The sequence below is a fragment of the Diorhabda carinulata genome, chromosome 1 (genome assembly GCF_026250575.1).
Source record: "Diorhabda carinulata isolate Delta chromosome 1, icDioCari1.1, whole genome shotgun sequence".
Classification (NCBI taxonomy): domain Eukaryota; kingdom Metazoa; phylum Arthropoda; class Insecta; order Coleoptera; family Chrysomelidae; genus Diorhabda; species Diorhabda carinulata.
Window position 1 is genome coordinate 37209531 of NC_079460.1, and position 20155 is coordinate 37229685.

General features: G+C 30.1%; 4 protein-coding genes across 8 annotated transcripts; 3 read left to right on the top strand and 1 right to left on the bottom strand.

Moving 5' to 3' along the window:
* The first annotated feature begins 104 nt into the window (after nucleotides 1-104).
* LOC130901850 (G2/mitotic-specific cyclin-B3) lies at nucleotides 105-9930 on the top strand. 2 transcript variants are annotated; one of them, XM_057813493.1, is made up of 7 exons: nucleotides 105-323; nucleotides 1541-1897; nucleotides 2981-3132; nucleotides 3968-4235; nucleotides 4493-4879; nucleotides 5228-5402; nucleotides 8032-9930. In XM_057813493.1, the coding sequence occupies exons 2-7, from the start codon at nucleotides 1550-1552 to the stop codon at nucleotides 8193-8195; spliced, it is 1494 nt and encodes a 497-aa protein (XP_057669476.1). In that variant the 5' UTR covers nucleotides 105-323; nucleotides 1541-1549; the 3' UTR covers nucleotides 8196-9930. The 2 variants fall into 2 exon arrangements, with proteins under 2 accessions (XP_057669476.1, XP_057669467.1); XM_057813484.1 differs by having other exon boundaries at nucleotides 173-323; nucleotides 3941-4235.
* Nucleotides 9931-9987: 57 nt separating this feature from the next.
* LOC130901835 (run domain Beclin-1-interacting and cysteine-rich domain-containing protein) lies at nucleotides 9988-15335 on the bottom strand. 2 transcript variants are annotated; one of them, XM_057813465.1, is made up of 9 exons: nucleotides 14981-15335; nucleotides 14224-14859; nucleotides 13024-13687; nucleotides 12700-12964; nucleotides 12463-12642; nucleotides 12229-12411; nucleotides 11994-12176; nucleotides 11517-11670; nucleotides 9988-10258 (listed from the first exon to the last, which is right to left on the bottom strand). In XM_057813465.1, the coding sequence occupies exons 1-9, from the start codon at nucleotides 15155-15157 to the stop codon at nucleotides 10055-10057; spliced, it is 2646 nt and encodes an 881-aa protein (XP_057669448.1). In that variant the 5' UTR covers nucleotides 15158-15335; the 3' UTR covers nucleotides 9988-10054. The 2 variants fall into 2 exon arrangements, with proteins under 2 accessions (XP_057669448.1, XP_057669456.1); XM_057813473.1 differs by having other exon boundaries at nucleotides 12700-12961; nucleotides 14981-15301.
* A 119-nt stretch (nucleotides 15336-15454) lies between these two features.
* LOC130899932 (protein Cep78 homolog) lies at nucleotides 15455-16636 on the top strand. The gene has a single exon (XM_057810132.1). It carries the CDS (start codon nucleotides 15530-15532, stop codon nucleotides 16631-16633), a length of 1104 nt encoding a protein of 367 aa, XP_057666115.1. The 5' UTR covers nucleotides 15455-15529; the 3' UTR covers nucleotides 16634-16636.
* Nucleotides 16637-16736: 100 nt separating this feature from the next.
* LOC130899978 (coiled-coil domain-containing protein 28A) lies at nucleotides 16737-20152 on the top strand. Of its 3 annotated transcripts, XM_057810255.1 has the most exons (4): nucleotides 16737-16751; nucleotides 16970-17153; nucleotides 17259-17415; nucleotides 19534-20152. In XM_057810255.1, the coding sequence occupies exons 2-4, from the start codon at nucleotides 17031-17033 to the stop codon at nucleotides 19869-19871; spliced, it is 618 nt and encodes a 205-aa protein (XP_057666238.1). In that variant the 5' UTR covers nucleotides 16737-16751; nucleotides 16970-17030; the 3' UTR covers nucleotides 19872-20152. The 3 variants fall into 3 exon arrangements, with proteins under 3 accessions (XP_057666238.1, XP_057666244.1, XP_057666252.1); XM_057810261.1 differs by lacking the exon at nucleotides 16737-16751 and having other exon boundaries at nucleotides 16927-17153; nucleotides 19537-20152; XM_057810269.1 differs by lacking the exon at nucleotides 16737-16751 and having other exon boundaries at nucleotides 16932-17153; nucleotides 19585-20152.
* The last annotated feature ends 3 nt before the right edge of the window (nucleotides 20153-20155 follow it).

Below are 20155 nucleotides of genomic sequence, written 5' to 3' on the forward strand. Positions count from 1 at the left end.
AAATAATGATGCCAAACTTCTCCTAGAAATTGAAAAACTCTATATTTATTTTTTCAAAAATTTCTCGTATAAATTATACCTATAGTAAATCAGATTCTCAATTATAGCATTCTATATTTTGATACTAAAAAGGCAACAATCAGTTCACATTTCAAACATAAAATTTTAGACAGATGTAGCACGTCTGACAACATTGGTCTAATACTTTAAAGTATAACCGTCGTTCGACTGTTAACAACCAACTAGAAAAACTTTTATGACAATTACAAAACTATTTTAAATATATTACCCAAGTTTTACAAAAATATTCAGAATTATTAGAGGTAAGTGATTAAATAAAATTATTATTTGTATTATTAAACATATAAATAGTCTTCGCATGTTTAACAGAAAATGTTTTATCTATATACAAAAGTGTGAGTCTTTTTTAGTCTTTTTTTTTTAATAACTATCCAAAAAAGAACCCATAATTGCATGATTTTTTCATAACAGAATGTGTATTTAACCGCCAAAAAACAGGCTGCATATTTTGTCACTTAACTATCCATAGTAAAGCGATATTTTAAAATTTTAATTATCCAACGTTCGTTTTTTATTAATGTTTAGATACTTTGGGGATAATTTAGGGGAATAAATAATGAAATAGGTATTTCTACACTTCACTTAACAATCCATTATGGAAAAAGTACATAAAATGAGTTTTATATTATAATTGTGTTTTCACAAAAATGTTTATAAAGTAGATATGGGAACTCAAGTTAGACACATTTATTTGTAATATTTGATAATACCAAGCATAATATAAACATTATTTATTTGTTTATTTATTATTGTTAGAATATTTACAAAGCACATGTTTCAATTAGAATTGCTGATGCTTTTTATTAATATCAATATCATATACCACATCAACAATCAAGTTTTATAGTAATAGATAATAATATGCAAAGTAGAAAAAGTTCATATCCATTTAATAAACTTATAATTCCATCATTTTTTGAAATCTAAGTTTAAGGTCACTAGAAAGATTTAATTCTTTTCTTTCAGTGGTACAGGGCTCAATCTGCAACAATATTATGACATATATATTAGTATTGCATGTATAGCCAGTTTTGGGAAGTTTTTTTTTTGGTGTTTCCTATTTCGCTTAATTTACTTCAACTTATAATTTGTTGGTTTAGCTATATTTGAACTATGCATTTCTATTTAAAGTTAACTATGGTTTGTCTGAAACAGTTTTTTCATTTGTGATTTTATTATGGAAAAGTGCCATTTCAGAATTTTATTTTGAACACTTACGGTAGAAATTAACGTCATCTTAATAACTACTGTGAAAATTGACCCAAATTTCAAGTTTCAAAAACAAAATACATATTGTGTTTAGTACATGAGTATTGCTTATGCTTAAGTTATATTAAACGTTCAATAGAGTTTACATAATTAAAGTACTAAATGTGTATATAGCTATAGATATTTATTTGTAAATAATTCAATGTCAAATAATGTTACCAGAATATTTATTCCAATTAATTTTTTATAGAATTTCAAAATGGCGCCAATAAAACCCAATCAAAACAGCATGATGCCACACTTTTCATTGAACAGAATTTCGACACGAAGTAAATCAACTTTACCATGCCATAATTCGAAGGAGGCATTAGAAGCCACTAGAACAAAAAGAAAAGCTGATTGTTCACCTCCAAAGGAAAACAAATCTATTAAAAGACTGGCTTTTGGCGAAAAAAATATTAACCTACTAGAAAATATTAAAAAAGCAAAGAAAACAATTACAGTTAAGAAAGTTACTACTCAAAAGAAAACAGTAGCTTCTGTCAAAACTGTGAACAAAATTAGCCAAAAAGAGAATTTGGAATGTTTACGTGCACCTGCATTGAAAGTAAGTTCATATATTTTTACTTTATTCAAATAATTTTTGAGCTAATTTTTTTTTCATTTTTCACATACACTTATTATTTCGCATTTGTACTATTGTCTAATGTTGTGGTCACATGGGAACAATAGAAGTATCAAAACAGACCAAGCATATTTTAAACTCAATTGTCTAAATTACTGGAAAATAGAAACAGTTTTTTCATCTAGTTAATGATAAAACTTACCATATTACTATTATCAGTTTCTGTTTTCAGCACTATAGAATCAACTTGCAAATTCACATACTTTGAATAATATTGAGGATGTGAATCCAGCTTCTATTCTCTGGTAGCATAGATAATAGTGCTGATTTGATGTTACTATTATGCTCTGTGTGTTCAAAAAATTCTATTCTTCCCACATATCTGCAGTCTATTTTTTAAATAAATCTGAGGCATACAGGATGTCCCAAATAACATTACCCAGAACAATTTAACTTTAACCTATAGTTCAATTTTTATTGTAGTTACACTTCTTTTTAAATCCCACTTATTAAAAAATCTTGAATTGTAGAAGTTGACATATATTTTCGCAGCTGTTCTAATTGCCTTGCAATGAGAACAGCTGCAGAAAGTGTATTTTCACATACTTCTCCAACTTTTCACACTATTTCTAGTGTAAATTGAATGGCATTTATCACAATTCATTATCTAAGGTCCTGAAGAGGTCAGTTGTATAACATAAACTGAAAAGTTTAGAAACTCATACTCTATAATGAGGAGACGCTCTATCCTGTTGAAAAAAAATTGGTTTTCATTGAGATCATCTTCCAGCCTTGGTTTGATGGAGAATTTGATAATTTTACTTTTATACTTTACAAAAAAAAACTATTGATATATATATATACTAATTATTTGCTATTAATAAACTTCATCTTTCAATTTAATAATTTACGAAATACTTGAGTTCATTGAAATGTATTGGAATAATTACTCTATTATTCTACAAATTTTTGCATACTTGTTAACTCTTCTGTTTGATTGTGTCAACATTTAAATCCACTGCTGACATTGCTCCAAAAATATTCTATAAACCAAGTAAATTTTAGGTAGTCACTAGACAATCAAAACCTACTGTTTCCAACCAAACTGCAGTTAAATCAAAGGAAGTTTTGAAAGAACTGAATAAAATCAACAAAAGGCTTAGTAATGAATTTGAAAAGACTGATGATTCCTTATACTATACTGCTTCAGAAGATGGGTATGTTTTAGAATATTTTTCAATTGATTTAGTATTATATAAAATGTTGAAGTTGATTGTTCATTTTTTATGTTGAATTCTCTACATCAATCACTGAAATCAGTTGTGTGATTATTTTTGTTTAATCTTTTAATAAACCTGGCGCTTAAATATGTAATTCGGCACAGAACACACTAATTTAGAAGACGAAGCATTGAATAGCACTGAGTTACAGATGCTTATACTTCTTCATTTATTCTATGCTTCAGTGACCCCAAAGTCTAGGTATTGAAGATGTGCGTACCATTAAGTGGGAGCATTCCATCACTATGTGTTACTGTGATTCCTAGTATTCATCAACGAATCTGTACTCTGTTGTTTTACCTGATCCACCACTTTTAGCAGTTAGAGTTGTATTTTTAATGCTCATGAAAGCTGTAAAATTCAAATTCTCTAGACCATTTTAAGTTGGGTGCTATGACCATTAAAGTAGTTATTTTTTCTTAAACGAAAACAATTATATAATAAATTTTCAAACATACAAATATGTAAGTAGTCTCTATCTACAGGTAATAATACTCATTTTATCTTTTAGTGTATATATTATCTATATAAATAAATAAGTAGTTATAGTGGATAACACTGTATATTTATTTAATGCTGAGAACAGTTGTTAAATAATCACTATTACTTACTTTTATTAATTGGAAACTCATCAATTAGTTCCATTAATCAAAATCGGATTACATTATTTGGATAATTACAGAAAAAAATATTAATCAGTGTGATTGAGATGATATATGAAAAATATAACATTCAAATCACACAGTTCTAGTAATGAATCTACATACTGCAGTGCTAAGAAACAACACAATTTGAGATCCAGCAGTAACTCAACTGTAGAAATACCGCTAATACAAGAAGTCCAACAAAATGCCAAACAAAATGTGGAAAAGCGGGAAGAGAACATCTCAAATCTTTCCAAGCAAATAAAATTAAAACTCAACATTGGAAACCATGAAGTACCAGACAATGTGGAAGATTTTGATAAAGAAAATTGGGATGATTGTTTCCAAGTGTCTGATTATGCAATGGATATTTTCAACTATCTGAATGAAAAAGAAGTTAGTATGATTTTATCAAATTTGTTTTGTGACCTTTTTCTTACATGATTATTCAAAAAATTTTTAATAACTGTAGAAGATACTGAGGAGTAAGATAAACATTGCTATTTTCACTTTTAAAAAATCACAACGTCTCTAATCAGAACATAATAACTAAAATTTTAACATTAAATTGTATTGTAAAAGTTGATTTTATTATAAATATCAATATTTATTCGAATATATCTTTGTATTGATAATTAAATGATGATTTTCAGACCAAATTCAAAATACCAGACTACCTCGACCGACAAATTTGTCTCACTCGTTGGATGCGGTCACTACTCGTCGACTGGATGGTAGAGATACAAGAAAGTTTCGAATTAAATCACGAAACTCTTTATTTGGGTGTAAAATTAGTTGATACATACCTCAGTAGAATGACTATAGGAAAGGAAACTTTACAACTTGTAGGCGCTGCCGCTATGTTGGTATCATGTAAATTCGACGAAAGAATACCCCCGATGATTGACGATTTCTTGTATGTATGCGATGGTGCTTACTCAAAACGAGAATTGATTAGAATGGAAATAAATTTGTTGAAAGTATGTGGATTTGAATTAGGAATACCTATCAGTTATAGGTTTCTAAGGAGATATGCTAGAGTAAGTATGGAATAGTTCGGTTAATTATTTTCAGTAGATCCATTTTAATTGGTAATATTATAGGTGGAAAAATTTGTTCAATAAATCTTTTCATACAGTAAAAAGTATTTAAGTAATATTATAAGTGGCACTTGTTTTGATATACTTTTAACCTCTTATGTACCACAACTCATCGAAAAACAGAAGATTTTTTGGCGACAAATTTACTGTTCAAACTTGAATTGAATAAGTGAGCACAATTGTGCCTACCAAACTAAACGTTCAACTACGTACACAGTTACATACAAATATGGTTACGAAATATACATGTTTTTCTAGAAGACAATTTCAAGATTTAATTTTTTTCAGTGTGCAAGGATTAAGATGCCAGTTTTGACTTTAGCCAGATTTGTGTTAGAATACTCATTAATGAATTATGATACAGTCACCATCCGAGATTCTAAATTAGCATCAGCAGCTTTATACATAGCAATTAAAATGAAAGATGTTAGTGGTTGGACTGAAACGTTGGAATTCTATACAGGTAATGAGTTTATGTACTCTTTTGAAATTTGTAAATCTTGTTTGACTTCTCATTTTTCAAATTGTTACAATTGTTCAATAGACAGATATTACCAATATTTTATAATATTAAATAGCAGAAGTAATTTTGCTGTCTGGTTACTTTCATTCATAAAACTCATCTTTCTACTGCAAATTAACAATTATATTTGGATTAAATAACTGTATAGATGTTTCAAAGTTACCATTGCAAGTTTAAAATAAAACCTTTCAGTGGTATATCCAGTTCAAGGGGGTATTCTGGTCTAGAAGCCTAAATTTTAGACATTTTTAAAACGAACAAAAAATATTTTTACTATCCATTGTTTTATATGGTTTTTATTGGCTTTTAAGAATATAAAAAAAATCAGAATTGCAATAAATTATAGGCAGGTAAAGTGGGGTATATAAAAAACGGTGCACCCTGGTTGACATGATTCCAGCCCTTGTAGTGATGTAGTGATCTGAAAAAAAGTTGGAAAAATTCTTAATTTGTAAAGATGTCGCTATCTCATTGACCTTAGCCAAAAAAAAATTACAAAATGCCGTCGACATGGAATATTAATTATTTTCCCCTTTTTTGACCTATTCGAATTTTTTAAAAACACTCCAAATTGAAATTTTTTAAAATACAAGGCATACGCGATAGAGATATAAAAATAGATTTCCATCAATTTTCAAAGGAATCGGTCGGGTAGAAGTTTTTTTATAACAAGTTTTTATTAATATACGGAATATTTTATACATCCTATGGGTGCTTGCGAGTGTTAGATATTCTAAAATCTATAATGTATTATGTCTATTGGCAAACCCTTTTTCAGTTTTTTTGCGTTTCTTGGCGTTAACAATTCCTCTAGTAGTGGATTTGGGTAGGTTTCTATAGTTTTGTGGTGTTTGATGATCCTTTCTTGGATAACTTCTTGTAATGTCGGCACTCCTAGATCCACGTGAATGGTGTGATTTGTTACATATCATGGAGTATCTATTAGTTGACGGTGTATTTTAGATTGGGATCTAGAATAACTGGTTCCACTCGGCCAGCTTAGAGGCTATGCCACAAAATCTACTGTATCTCCGGAAACAATGCGAATTTTAAAACATGCGTTTAGGGACATTCTTAAAGGTCTAAGCTTTGAAAATATAGGAAAAAATCATTTTTTTTCAAATTTCTAGACCAGAATACACCGTTAATTATTGAAAATTCCCATTTCTAACTCTAAATAAAACTGAGTGAATGTATATTCGATTTATAAACTGCACTAGCCAAATTAAAATTACTCTTTTTCTTAATAACCAATATGAGGTGGATATTTGATAATATACATTTATTAAATTGTCCAGGCATTATACATAATGTCCATCACCTATGGGCTATAGTAATGAAAATATGTTTCATTACTATTAACCTAACCCAACAACTCTTTCATTATAGTTTGACACTGAATTACGAAAATACAACTTGTCCGTATCCTACACTATTCAATTCAAAACTAAACAAAAGTAATGAACATTTGAAATCCACACCTCATCTAATATAACTTTATTATCAAATTACCCAATAATCATGTAGCAATATTCATAAAGACCAGACAATGTGATGAATAATAAAGATTACATAGTAATTAATCATTTGGACTCTTAACATATACAATAAGCATTTTCCAATATCCTTAGTTTCTCGAAACTATTTCTGCTTTAATTATGTTTCCACTGTAAAGTATTTTCATTCCAACTTCTGTTTATTTTTCCATTTTTTGTGATTTTCGACCATCTGGATTGTTTTCATCTTGCTGTTATCACTGATACCATCCATGTGTCCCAATCAAATCATTTTTTAATTTTTCTGTCGTTTCTAATAACAAGTTCACATCTCAGATGGGGTTTGACACTACCAGTTTGATTTTTCCCCATCACACAATGCTCCACGCTTCAGATCTGGTTTTAGGTTGGTTCTTTGCATATCATTTTTTAACAATGTGTGCAATAGTATTCAGGACTCTTTTTGGTTGTGGTAACAAATTCCCTTTATAGCATTTTTGCTTTTATGTTTATACTGGAATTTTCTCTCTCTCTCTCTTATGTTTCTGCTTCTATATGTCGTCTTTATCTGCTCTAATCCATCTTTACTAAATATATTTTTTTCTTTGTTCTTGTATTTCACATTATAGTTTTGCATTTATATATGTTTTCTGTTTCGTATCAATTCATACAATTCTTCCCCTGCATTTACATTTTCTTAAAATTTTTTCACGGAATTTTTTGTGTTTGATATTTTTTTTAATGTTTTACTTTTGTGTATCCACTGTTTCCTTTGATATGAACTAAAATTAAAGGTAACTTTCCTTTTGGTTTCCTATCATATGGTTAGTCTCATTTATTTTCTCTATTAGAACTAGAATCGCAGTGTTATTACATGACTTTGTATTTGTAATGGATGTTATAATTGTTACGGATTTTTGTTGTCCAGTTACCAATATTTTCTTCATATTATCAGTAGAGGTAATAAGAGAATTCAGTAATCTCAAATGAAAAAAGCATTTTTCAAATCACAAAATATTATTAATTATGTAAATTGATGGTTGATTAAATCAATGAATCTTTTTTATTTGTAGGTTACCGGTTGGAGGACTTTAAGGATGTGGTATTATTACTAAATAATTATATAAACCAACCTCCAAATCCCAAATTGATGACTGTTAGAAATAAATATTCTCATAAAATATTTTTTGAAGTAGCTAAAGTACCACTTCTGGCCAATAATCAATTGTTTACTTAAGTTATTTTCTTTTTAAATTGACTATATACAACGTTTGTTCTGTATATACTTTGATTTTTATGAATTTTTTAAAAAATAAAGTTATGACCTTCAAAACATGTATTACCTCATTATTATAAATAGTATTCAGTTGTTCTTTTCTAAAGAATATTATATTGAAGGTTTTTCTAATCATGATTTCCGTTTAAATAGCTGCTGCTTTGAGGTGGTAGAAGATAGAGGTAGCTGAGGACTTTTGATCTGGTTCAAATAATATTCATGCCAAACCCTATTAAATCGTTTCTTGACAAGAATAACATTTTATAATCAAGATAGACTTTTTTCTTATCATCCTTCCCAATTATTGTTGACTTTGTGACATCTGTAAATTGGGTAAAAGTTTTACCTAAATGTTATATAGAATTGGTCGTGTTTCTTTTGATTATGTCAATTTATTCAACCAATTAATTTCAAGAAATATTTATAGCACATTAATTCACTTTCATTTTTTATGCCTAGAAAAGTGTTAAACATACATTCATATATAATTAAAACTTCTATCTTATATTGAACACATTGGTAGTGGTAGCGAACAGTGTCACTTCACTTCACTAACATAAACACTTAAAATGACACTTGTGATCCGTGTTTACATACATTCGACTTTTGATTCCTGAAGATGATAGCTTAGTTATTGAAAACATAGTCAGACTGAGGAATTGTAAGTAGTATTAGTAGTAGAAAACAGTATATTCCGTTTTAATATCACCAATGGTTCCCCAAATATCAACTAGTTCTCCTTTTTATATATTTTGAGAATAAACTAAGAAAAATTTTCTCCCTATTGATATTAATTGCCACTTTCAGAATATCTTAGTAGTACAAAACCAATTAATAGTAAAAATCCGATAATCTTTTTAATATTATCTCCTTGCAGAATGTTCTGGTTAAAACTGTTTTAGTTTTGTTGATTAGAACAACTAGTTTTCTAACAAGTGTATATCATATTTGTATATACTGTATATATTAGGTGCTGAAAACCTTAAGGTTCAACTGACAATTTGTCAACATATTGATCATAAAAATTATCTCTCACTTTCCAATGGAGATTTTATATTTTATATCCAAGTACTGAATACACTGTTTAGTACCACTACAGTAACACACTGGTGTGCGTTTCAATAACCTAGTTATCATCTTCTGGTCTCTAAAGACGATAACTTTATTATTGAAACGCGAGTCAGACAGTGTAATTGTGAATGTTGGTTGGTAATTGTAAACAGTGTATTGCAAAAATTTCAGCTCAGTACATATCAAATTACTATTTCCTCTTTTTTTGAGCTATTAAGTTTTTGAAATAAAGTTGAAGTGCATTTTTAAACTAAATGCCGCTTCGTTTAAACATAAAATCAACCTCACAGTTTGTGAAAATATTCAATTACTATGATTTTAATCTTTTAGATGTAATAAAATGAAGTTGAAACTAAAATTTCATTGTCCACCAATACTTTTTTAAAAATAATGTTCATATCTAATTTATTAAATAGAATTTCATGTGAAATCTGTTTTGCATCTGAAATTATGTATTTTAAAATGTTTTGTAACCTTTGAAGTCCATTTTTTTATTTTTTAAGCAAATTGTAAAAGAATTTGCATGTCACTTATAATGTTAAATAAATTAATGATTGTTGGAATTGAATTTCTTTAGAACCGTGTTTGTAGTTTGTTATTTATATCAAATAAACCATAAATATACTTTTTGTTATTTTATTGGCCCTGTTTAACATAACATATAAATCTTTGATGTTTGTACTTTTTGGAAAAATATATTGATTTTCTGATACATAAAAAAATAAAAAATTTGATTGATATATACATGTTCAAAATATATTGCTACTATCGACACTTTCTTTTCTTTTTTGTATTCGTGAGCACTTCTTGCATGGAGCCTGTTCGGGACGCCAACAATTTACATGATAACAAGAACCACATTTTTGACATCTCGAGACTGTCCTTAACTGCCATGGGAATATCACATCGTCAGCTCGACAACATTCGCAAATAAATCCTCTCGCCATACATAACTAAAACCATTCAAAACTGGTAATAAGATTAAGATATTTTTCCTTACCTTCACAAAATATTCAATATTCTACCCTATGAACTAGTGCAGCAGGTTGTGGAAATACTATTGAGTATTTCGTATACGTTGTGGGAATAGAATGGTGTACAGCACATGTACGACTAGATATTTCATACTTGTGTGGCAAAATGATAAACCATGAGACACTCGTATGAAATATCTATTTTTCACAGCAGTTACTAAGATTAGCACTACTACTAAATAATCTAAATTCAGAACAGCAACACTTATTGCTATTAGAGTCTCAAAAAATAGTTAACAGCTGATGGTATTTCCCTTTAGATTCTGCGGGTCAGATTTGGAGAAATGAATAGATAAGAAGTAGGTTTCCATTTTACCGAGAATAACTGTGGCGATTCTCCTTGTCTGCAGTTATAAATTGATTTTCAGGTTTTTTTTAGAAATATCTGAATTTTAGCAGAATGGAGACACTTAACAAGTTGAGCGTCATGACGGTCCCAATGGACTGTCAATTACTTGTGAGATTGGACCTTGTTGGACCATGGGGACCCTCATAACACCTCATTCTATATGAGTGTAGACCGTAAAACCATGTTGCGGCTCACACAAAAATTATAATTTTTGCGTGGGCCGCGAAATTTACCTTCACATAGATATGTGATCCCTGGGTCAAAACAAAATGTATCATATAATAAGTATTTATTTTTTATATTTTGTACCCAGGTCATTTCAAAACTTCAACAATTTTGAAACATGTTTCAAATTGCACTTACACATCATCAATACCTATAAAAAAATGAACTTGGCCTGTTTACGAAATTTTATAAATAGGGCATGGCGCTTAACATGTTAAATGTCTCAAAACATTTTCATAATCCAAATAGTAGCCCTAAATTAAAACAGGTTACTTCCATATTACTAGTCAATTAGATAGTCAATTTGATAAACAAGTGGAAACTTCCTGGAAATTGCAAGTATTATTTAAAAAATTATTTTTAGTCCTCAACATGTGGAAAATTGCTTCTCATAAAAATAGAGGCACGACTAACAAACATTATCTGGAGGGGATATTTACCCTTATTTTCTATAATTTAAGTCAACTGGGCACTGTAGAGTGACTAATCTTACTGACTGATGTGTTAAAATTTTCTCACAGTTCTTTAACAGGACATTTTTTAAATTATCCAATTTGATGTACTAAATAAGTAAAAAATTAGTTTTAATCAAGATCTCCTAACCTTGCATTCAGAAGTATGCTTACAACATATTTCTACTAAAGATTTCATCTTTGTAACCAAATCACCATTTTTTATTTTAAATAAATCATCCATAGAATATACTTCTGGTTCCGTTAATGCTGATCCCATTTCCTTAACCAGCTTTTCTCCAATCCTAAAAATGGATGGATAACAATAAATGATTATTATCATAAGAGCAATCAATTTTGGATTTGCTTTGTATTATTGTGCCAATACAGCTATTTTCAATTAACACATTATCTGATACAATAGAATATAATACATTTATATGGTTACATTACTCTTGTGTGAAATTCTGTATAAAAAACGTGGAGGGTTTGATGTTTTAGAGAAAACTAGTGACTCAAGATAATTTACACTATCTATGGCAGAATTAAACAGGAGTAATGATAATTTATGTGTATTAAGAAACATAGATACAATCTTTGCAAAAAGTAGTTTGAAAAAATTACTTACGTCTCAGCATGTTTGCAAGTGAATATAAAATCTTTCAAGTAGTGTAACCCTAATCTAATTCTTTGACAAAGTTCGAGATTCTTTGCCATCTTTCCAATATTTTTATTCAGTGAAAAAACTCTAAATAGCGGATCGGTGTACATTTGTTCCAACAGTCTATAGGAGAATGTTGACACTGGATACCTAAAAATATTTTTCCATAAAATCAATTTATCAAATTATTTTATTATATTACCTCTTAAAATCCCATTTCTGAAGCACTCGGCCTGGTATTAGTGATAACTGATTTTTGTGACAACCAGTGCAAAAGAATCTGCCCAAGTATTCACAATATCTAAATCTTGATGCATACTTAGGGGCCACCCTCATACTACATCCTGCACATCTATAATTTTGTTTTGCTATTAGTTCTTTTCTTCTACAATTAAAGTGAAATTAGTATATTGATATGGATAACAAGATGACATACATTGGACTTGGGTGTAAAGTAAATATTAGTTGGGGTCTAGGGGGTGCCCAATCTTGAGTTCCTCTTAATGAAGTTATCTGTTCTTCTGCTGAATCGGGACTCACAGGCCAACTTTTTGGTAGAGGCAATAGTGTTTGGTGAGTTTCTTCTTCAGACACCAACCACTCTAAATCAGATGCTCTACAAACAAAAACATTTGTTGTTTTTTAGTAACCCTAAATGCATACTTAAAAATACCTTGGTAACTGTCGATCACTAAATTTACTAATAAGAGATATAGCAACACCTTCTGCAGACAGTATGTCTGAAGCACCATCAGGAGTACCTTGTGCATTTCTTTTCATTAAATCTACTTCAGAGTAAAGAGATGCCATTGACATTGAAAGACCAGAATTTTCTTCTAAATTGGATATTTCATTTATTTCTAGATCTTCTATTTCATCAGAGCTTGAAGCATTTGTATCAGAAAAGCTTGTAGAGCAAGGACTTACAGTAGTAGCTGCTGCAAGAAAAATTATTATTTCTATATTGTTACATTGATTCACAATCACAGACACTTACTATCAGTTTTTCCATCACTCAGTAAACTGAAAGATATTGCTTTTTTCTGATTCTCCAATACTCTTTTTGTTCTTCTTAATCTAATTTTTTGTTTCAGATCTACTATTTCAGGGTCACTATCATCTAATTGTTCTTCTATCACATTAAATCTCTTCTTACATCGAATCTGCTCCATTGCAGAAATAATTGCTTCCGATATGCTAAAATGTGCATTTTCTCTATCTAGTTCTGCATTAGTTCTAGCAAAGTGACTGGAAGTTAGAAATGATAATAGACTTTGGCCCTTGCTCGGTTTTGGAAAGTAGCCTGTAGTTGCAGGAAGTACACTCATTCCTCCATCCTCTATGAATGTTTTTTTGGGAAACTTTTTGTAATCTTTTTCACCAGCCATTGGCAGGAATGAATCTACTACAGATAGGGAAGAATGTGATGAAGTTACTGCTCGCTTTTTTTTCGTTTCTGGCATTGAAACATATGAAGTAGTTAATTCATCATTAATAAGAGTAGTACCACTGCTTTGAGAGCTGCTTAAGGAAGGTGTATATTCAACTATATTCAAGTTATCAACTAGGACATGTTTTACTTCAGATGAATTAGATGATATAGTCTGATTGAGTCGTTTTTTTCTTATTCTAGGTTGTAGACTCCTGTAGTTACTATAGACCTAGAAACATTCTTCGTTTATTCTTCAATATTTTTTTAACTGCTTACAATACTGTAGAATACATACTATGCCTGGAAAAAAACTGACACAAGCCAGACAAAATCAGAATTAAATATACAATATTAAATTGGATGCAATATTGATTTAAATTGTTTTATATCCAAGAACTTCACCTCACCACCTATAAAATTACTTTGAAATGGCAAAGGAACAAATTGTTTTATTTGCAATTATAAACAAATTTGTAATCTTTAACCTTTTATAACCTTCTTCTTTAATTGTTTTATAATGTATATATAATTATGCTACTAAATTTAGACAAGATATGTGAAAGAAATAAATAGCAACAAGATAAATGTCCATTCATCTCTTATTGTGATCATGAGTACTTTGCAGTAAAAATAGATTTTCTTTATTAAAAATTAAATATGACAAAAACCTAAATGCTAATTTTTCTAATGTTAATTGTAGTTGTTGCTAGCACAATATTAGTTGATGTAAAAAATAGAGTAAGCAGTTCAGTCAAATGTGTTTACCTTAGATGAAGGTGGTGAAAGCTTTTTGGAATGAATTGGTGTATTTGGAGTAGTTTTACTTTTTGAACAAGGCTTCTTTTTAGGTAACATCTGCTGTTCTAACAAATTTGGCATACTGTGCCATGTTTTTATTCTACTTTGTACAATAACTTCAGTTTTTCCATTTTCCATTAATTCATCATTAAGACCTTGTATAGTTTTTCTTCTGATATTCAGTTTCTCTGTGTAAATCTTTTGCATATGATTATCAGGAAAAGATGAACATCTTCTGTGGACTTTTATATATTCTTTGGGTTTTTGGAGAAATAAATATGGGTTGATATCTGACAATAAACTTGCTTGATTTCTTTCTACTGCTCTCAAACATATTAATGTAGCTTCAGCATATTTTTCTTGACAAAGAAATGCATATGACTGGTAGCAATTGGATAAATGTGTTTTATCAGATAGCAACCATGAAAGTTTTTGTGAAAGTGAATGATTTTCCAAACTTCTGTACAACCATATTGCGGATTTATCAGTTTTTAGATGCGAAGGAATATGTGGACGATATTCACAGTCTATTGAAAAAAAAGATTTTGTATTTTCAGGCTGCAACCATTCCAAACCTTGAATAAATTTATAGTAACCCGGTACCTGAAATGATATTTGATCTAATATAAACAAAACTTGATTCAATATATACATATTGATAAAGTAGAGTTACAACCAACTGTATCTGTGAAGGGAAGGAGAATATAATACTTAATCAACTTACTTCTGAACCTTTACAGCCATGTTTAAATATTTTATCAACAATGTTATGAAACCTGTTCAATCCACCAAAAACGGACCAAACATTAGCAACTTGAGTCATAAGTAATCCTTCCACTGTATTTTTCAAATCTCTGAGCAATTGCTGATATTTTAGCGTATACAGAGATGGCTCGCTCATGATAAATTTTTATTTTTTAAATTATGGTTTTATACTACATTTTAATAAAAAATAAAGCATTTTTTTCTATTCATCTCGTAATTACAGTTCATACTCCTCACATATCAAAATACCCATTTTTAATATTTACTGTCAATGTCCACTGTCATCCATTCTTTCAAACTGTTCACAGGCTTACAAACTTAATACAATCATAAACATCTCGGCACTTAATAAATATGCTGTGTTAGGAGCTAGTTGTTCACTATATACTATCTTATTGAATTATGAAGCCCTTATCAAAACTGACGTTTTGTCTGAAATTTGTGTCAATGTAAATGTTTATCAAGAATATGAAACAATTATTTTCTAAAATGCAATAAAACTTTATAAATGGCTAATATGGATTCTTCTCAGTCGTCCCTAGAACCAGTGAATATATTTTCTGAATGGTATCCCAAATTATGTCACATTATGAAGCGCTCACCTATACCAGCCTTAAAGCCGTTGAAGATAGGAGATCTACTGACGCTCAAATTTGTTGGTGATGAATTTGGCGTAGACGAATGGATACTAATCGCGCATGCTCTCAGTTCCGACAAAAGTCTCCAGGTACTTAGTATCAAAAGCGAATTAATAGATTGCTCATTTTTACATGATGCTGACTCAGAACAGAAAGTTAGATCCATACAGAGAGAATTCGGATGGCTGTGGACAGCATATATATTCAAACTACTCACAATATCTATCTCATTTGCCATACGACAAACAGAAGCTCTTACACGTCTAGAACTAGACGGTCTACCGATGTTCCCGCAATATTTAGAAGATCTACTCAAAGCTTTAGGTAAAAATAGAACCATAATACACCTTTCTTTGGCTAATTGTATAATTGGCGATGCTGGATGTGAAACCGTGTGCAAACATATACGAGGTACACCAAATATTGAAATCTTAAATCTCTCTGGTTGCCACTTAAGTTCAAAAAGTGGTGAGTACTTAGCAGACTTGATGCAGTATCAAAGATTTAAGAGGTATTCTGGAGAACGAGAATGGAGTCTTGCACGAAGAATTGAAAGCTCGCGAAAATATGATATGAGAGGAGTTAAGCGAATTACTATCAACGATAATGCTATCTTTGGGGATGAGGGTTTTGAATACCTTCTAAATGAACTAAAGAATAACTCATGGATCAAGGCTTTAGATCTACGACGTTGTGGAATAACTGAAGAATTAACTCCCATAATTATCAACATTCTTTGTTCGCAAAAATCTTTGGAAATAGTTGATTTGAGGTTAAACGATTGTATGAACCAAAAAACTATCAAGAGAGTTCAAGAATTATTACAACAAGATATTGAATGCCGACAAGAATTCGATGACTCTTCAAATCTCACTTTGGATTCTACAGACGACTCAAAATTTTCTGTTAATAGCATTGTCACTCATTTGATACAATTTTTTATATTCTGTTATGATAAATTGATGAATCATTGAAAAGATTTTTTATTTTGTTAATTTTATATAAAAACTTTTAGGTATTGAAAGTCGATATTAATCGAGATGTTACCAATAATAATGAATAGATGAGCGTGGTGGTAAGGGTCAAGGAAAGGTAAAGAAGTATTTATGCATTGTGAATGCCAAAGATGAGTGAACGCTAAGTGAAAATGCAGTCGAAATAGTTAGTTTGTGTTGGTCTATATTATTATTATTATTTCAAATATATTTCCAAATGTCTGCCATGTTACAAGTAAAAATTGTTCTCTAAAACTTGGCTAAGCTGAAAATAGATAAATTTGACGTATATATTTCCAAATAAATAATTTTCAGAATTGTTAGATTTACCGAAATGATAAAAATGAAGATGTAAGATTTTAGTTAAATATTTAAAATGGAATCACGAGAAATATCAGAATTACAGCAATTAGTTTCAAGTGATGCGGAAAATGAAGATAGTATCGTTCAAGATGAATCTGAAGGAAAAATTGTATCACCTGTTAAAAGCAGTAAAGTGGTAAACACACTTAAATGTTTTTTCAAAGAATTATACAAAATTCACTTAGCTTCCATTTTAGTTTAATTTTAATAATTAGTTAAAACTCTAATATTATTTTTTTAGATTTCATCGTCGGGTAATACAAGTCGGAGTTCTGTCGTACACAGTGCTAGGAAAGGTGGAAATACAATACCTGGCTCAAAAATAACATTTGTTAATGAAAGAAAAATTCGGGATTGTAGTAAAACAACTGCCGTAAGGGCAAGAAATCCACATAAAGGTGAGATTATAAAAAATTTAACTTTTTTTATCACTTATAATTTAGCAGTTTTATTTAAATTTCAAAAATTTGCATGCTTCACCATAAAATATCAAAATTAAGCAAGTTTTAGGTCACAACATAGTACAAGGTGTACTTCAATCATATCTATATAGATATGTGTATTCATTCATTTTATCAATTATGATATTACAATTTGAATTTACTTGAAATTCATAATGTTTGTTTTGTAACATGTTTGAACAGAAATCTTAGGTTTACATCTTTTCAACAACAGTTCGTAGTTAAAATTTGAAGTATGGAAATTTCATTTTAAAGGTGTTCAGGTGCTCACAATTTTTCCATGTCTTCCAATTTCTTCAATTGCATTAATTCATTGGATTCCATGTTGTTATACACTTTTTCACACCCAGTAGGTATACTTGCCTAGTTTACCTCAGAAAAGCAGAGTTTTAAAAACTATTTTGACCTTATTAAAAATAAGATCCCATTATATTTCAGAATGTTTATTCCATAACTTTGGTTGAATGAACACATGAGGTAGTTAAATATATCTTAATTTCATAGAAGACTAAGATTGGCAGCTAGAGGCATCCCACATTCTGATCTTTCTAAGAGGAGTGGGATTAATAGATCAGCTGCGAACACTGAACATTCACAGTGCAGCAGCAGGAGACGCAACACTTCGGGTCACAGTGTACATGCCACCCTGATTTATTTATATTCGCCACCGGTCAAATATTTGTGCCCACCCCATAATCCATTCTTTAAATTTCAAAATAATACAATTTAACAAATTTCTCTTTTATATTTTCAAGCAAAGGTCAAAGCGAAACTTGCAAGTACCTACTGATTTGTTTATTATTCTTTAACTGTGAATTATTTCTTTAGTGTTATAGTTTAGTCCCAGTTAGCCCTACAAGAACATGTGTGATTTATACTTTTTGGAACAAGACATCCTTTTGTGAAGTTCGTTTATGAATTCTTTCCATTCCCAAAAATTCAGACTCATAAGTTTTAAAAAGGGTAAAACCAAGGAGTTATCAGTTGAAACTCGTGCATTAATCGTAAATCTTCATAGTCTAGGCAAAAGTAACTGTACTAATGCAACTAAATTAAAAATACTTTGGCGATAGAAAACATTCAGGACAACCTCGAAAACCCACAACCCCTAAAGGTAAATGTAGTGTATTGATCAGTAAACATAATCGACGACTCACAGGCCCTTAGATAGCTTCTCAGATTGAGAGAAGCTGACCTTTTTGGAAGGGTGGCAGTGGAGAAACCTCTTTAAAAACGTAAAAACAAAATTAAGAGGTTACAGTGGGCTAAATAACATGAAAATTGGATGCATGAAGAGTGGAAAAGAGTTTTTAGGTACAAGAGAAAGAGTGTTTGTGTGTAGGTCAAAGGAAGAACGGATGCTAGAATCATGTGTAATCCTGTCTGTAAAAGACTGCATAAGCTCGGTGATGATTTAGGGATGCTTTGGAGGAAAGGCAACTGGAGACCTGGTAGAAATTGAAGGGATTTTGAAGAAAGAAGGCTATAAATAAATATTGTAGTACGTCCTGGCCAACGCCTGGTTGGCAGAAAATCTATCTTTCAGCATGACAACAATCCCAAGCATTTCTCGAAGTTATCCAAAAAATATTTGAAAGAATTGGATAGGAAGAATATGCTGAAAGTAATGATTTCACATCAACCCAATTGAGTTGTGGGACAAATTGGACAGGGAAGTCAGAAAGCATTGTCCCATTTCCACTTCCCATCTTTCGAATATCTTGAAAAACGATTGAAACCAAATAGACGACAATTATTTATCAAAATTGTTACAGAGGATGCCAAAATAGTGCGCCGAAATAATAAAAGTTTCAGGTGGCTACATTGATAAATTAAAAATTCAAATATGTAACAATTACAAACTGCGGGTTTATTATTACTATATTCTTATCAATATATTGTTTTTTAAAATATAAATATCAATCATATTGTTTTCATTTTTTGTGTAAGGTGGGCGAAAATTTTTGACCTGTAATGTACATATAACACAATTTTGATATTTATATCATATCCTTTTTTATTTTTTGTTTATTTCTGTTTTTATTTGGCATATAGTAGATAGCACAAATAATTCAGATACTCGACACCATTCTTTTATCTCTCAAGTGCCTGATGTTCGGCATATGGAAAGAGCTTTATTGGGACTGCTAGCAGATTTTCACTCAGGAAAATTACGTGCATTTGGTAGTGGTTGTACAATGGAACAAATGACAAATATAAGAGAACAACAGGAAAAGTTGGCTAAGCTACACTTTGATTTAGCTTCTGCAACTGTGCCAAGTCTAAATGAAGAAGACATTCAAAAATCACAGAGTACAATGAGTCAGCTGATACAGCGTTTAGAACAGTTAAGTGATTCAATTGAGGCATTACACAACACTTCTAGTAAATAATTATTGTATAGTTCCTTTTTACTGTTGTTAATTCTTGCCATGGTTCTACTTATATTTCATAATTTACTTAGAATAGGTTAGAAAGTGGTTCTTTTCCTCAACACATTAAGTCCATTTTGCAGTTATCAGTTGAAAAATATCAATAAAATGAAAACCTAGAATTATATAGAAGCAATATATATTTTTTGTGTTATATTCATCCAATGAAAAAATACATTAATTAATTAGAGGCTAGTGAATTAATTATACATTTTGTTGAATATATATTGAGAAGGAAGAAATTG

Bases quoted from the DNA above. Each gene is read 5' to 3' on its own strand.
- LOC130901850 (XM_057813484.1), top strand. From the start codon at position 1,550: ATGGCGCCAATAAAACCCAATCAAAACAGCATGATGCCACACTTTTCA. The intron at 1,898-2,980 runs GTAAGTTCATAT...AGTAAATTTTAG, and splicing joins TACGTGCACCTGCATTGAAA to GTAGTCACTAGACAATCAAA. The intron at 3,133-3,940 runs GTATGTTTTAGA...CAAATCACACAG, and splicing joins TATACTGCTTCAGAAGATGG to TTCTAGTAATGAATCTACAT.
- LOC130901835 (XM_057813465.1), bottom strand. From the start codon at position 15,157: ATGAGCGAGCCATCTCTGTATACGCTAAAATATCAGCAATTGCTCAGA. The intron at 13,688-14,223 runs GTAAACACATTT...GAATGTTTCTAG, and splicing joins TTTCACCACCTTCATCTAAG to GTCTATAGTAACTACAGGAG. The intron at 12,177-12,228 runs GTAATATAATAA...AAATATTTTTAG, and splicing joins CAGAAATGGGATTTTAAGAG to GTATCCAGTGTCAACATTCT.
- LOC130899932 (XM_057810132.1), top strand. From the start codon at position 15,530: ATGGCTAATATGGATTCTTCTCAGTCGTCCCTAGAACCAGTGAATATA.
- LOC130899978 (XM_057810255.1), top strand. From the start codon at position 17,031: ATGGAATCACGAGAAATATCAGAATTACAGCAATTAGTTTCAAGTGAT. The intron at 17,154-17,258 runs GTAAACACACTT...TTATTTTTTTAG, and splicing joins CTGTTAAAAGCAGTAAAGTG to ATTTCATCGTCGGGTAATAC. The intron at 17,416-19,533 runs GTGAGATTATAA...TTTGGCATATAG, and splicing joins GGCAAGAAATCCACATAAAG to TAGATAGCACAAATAATTCA.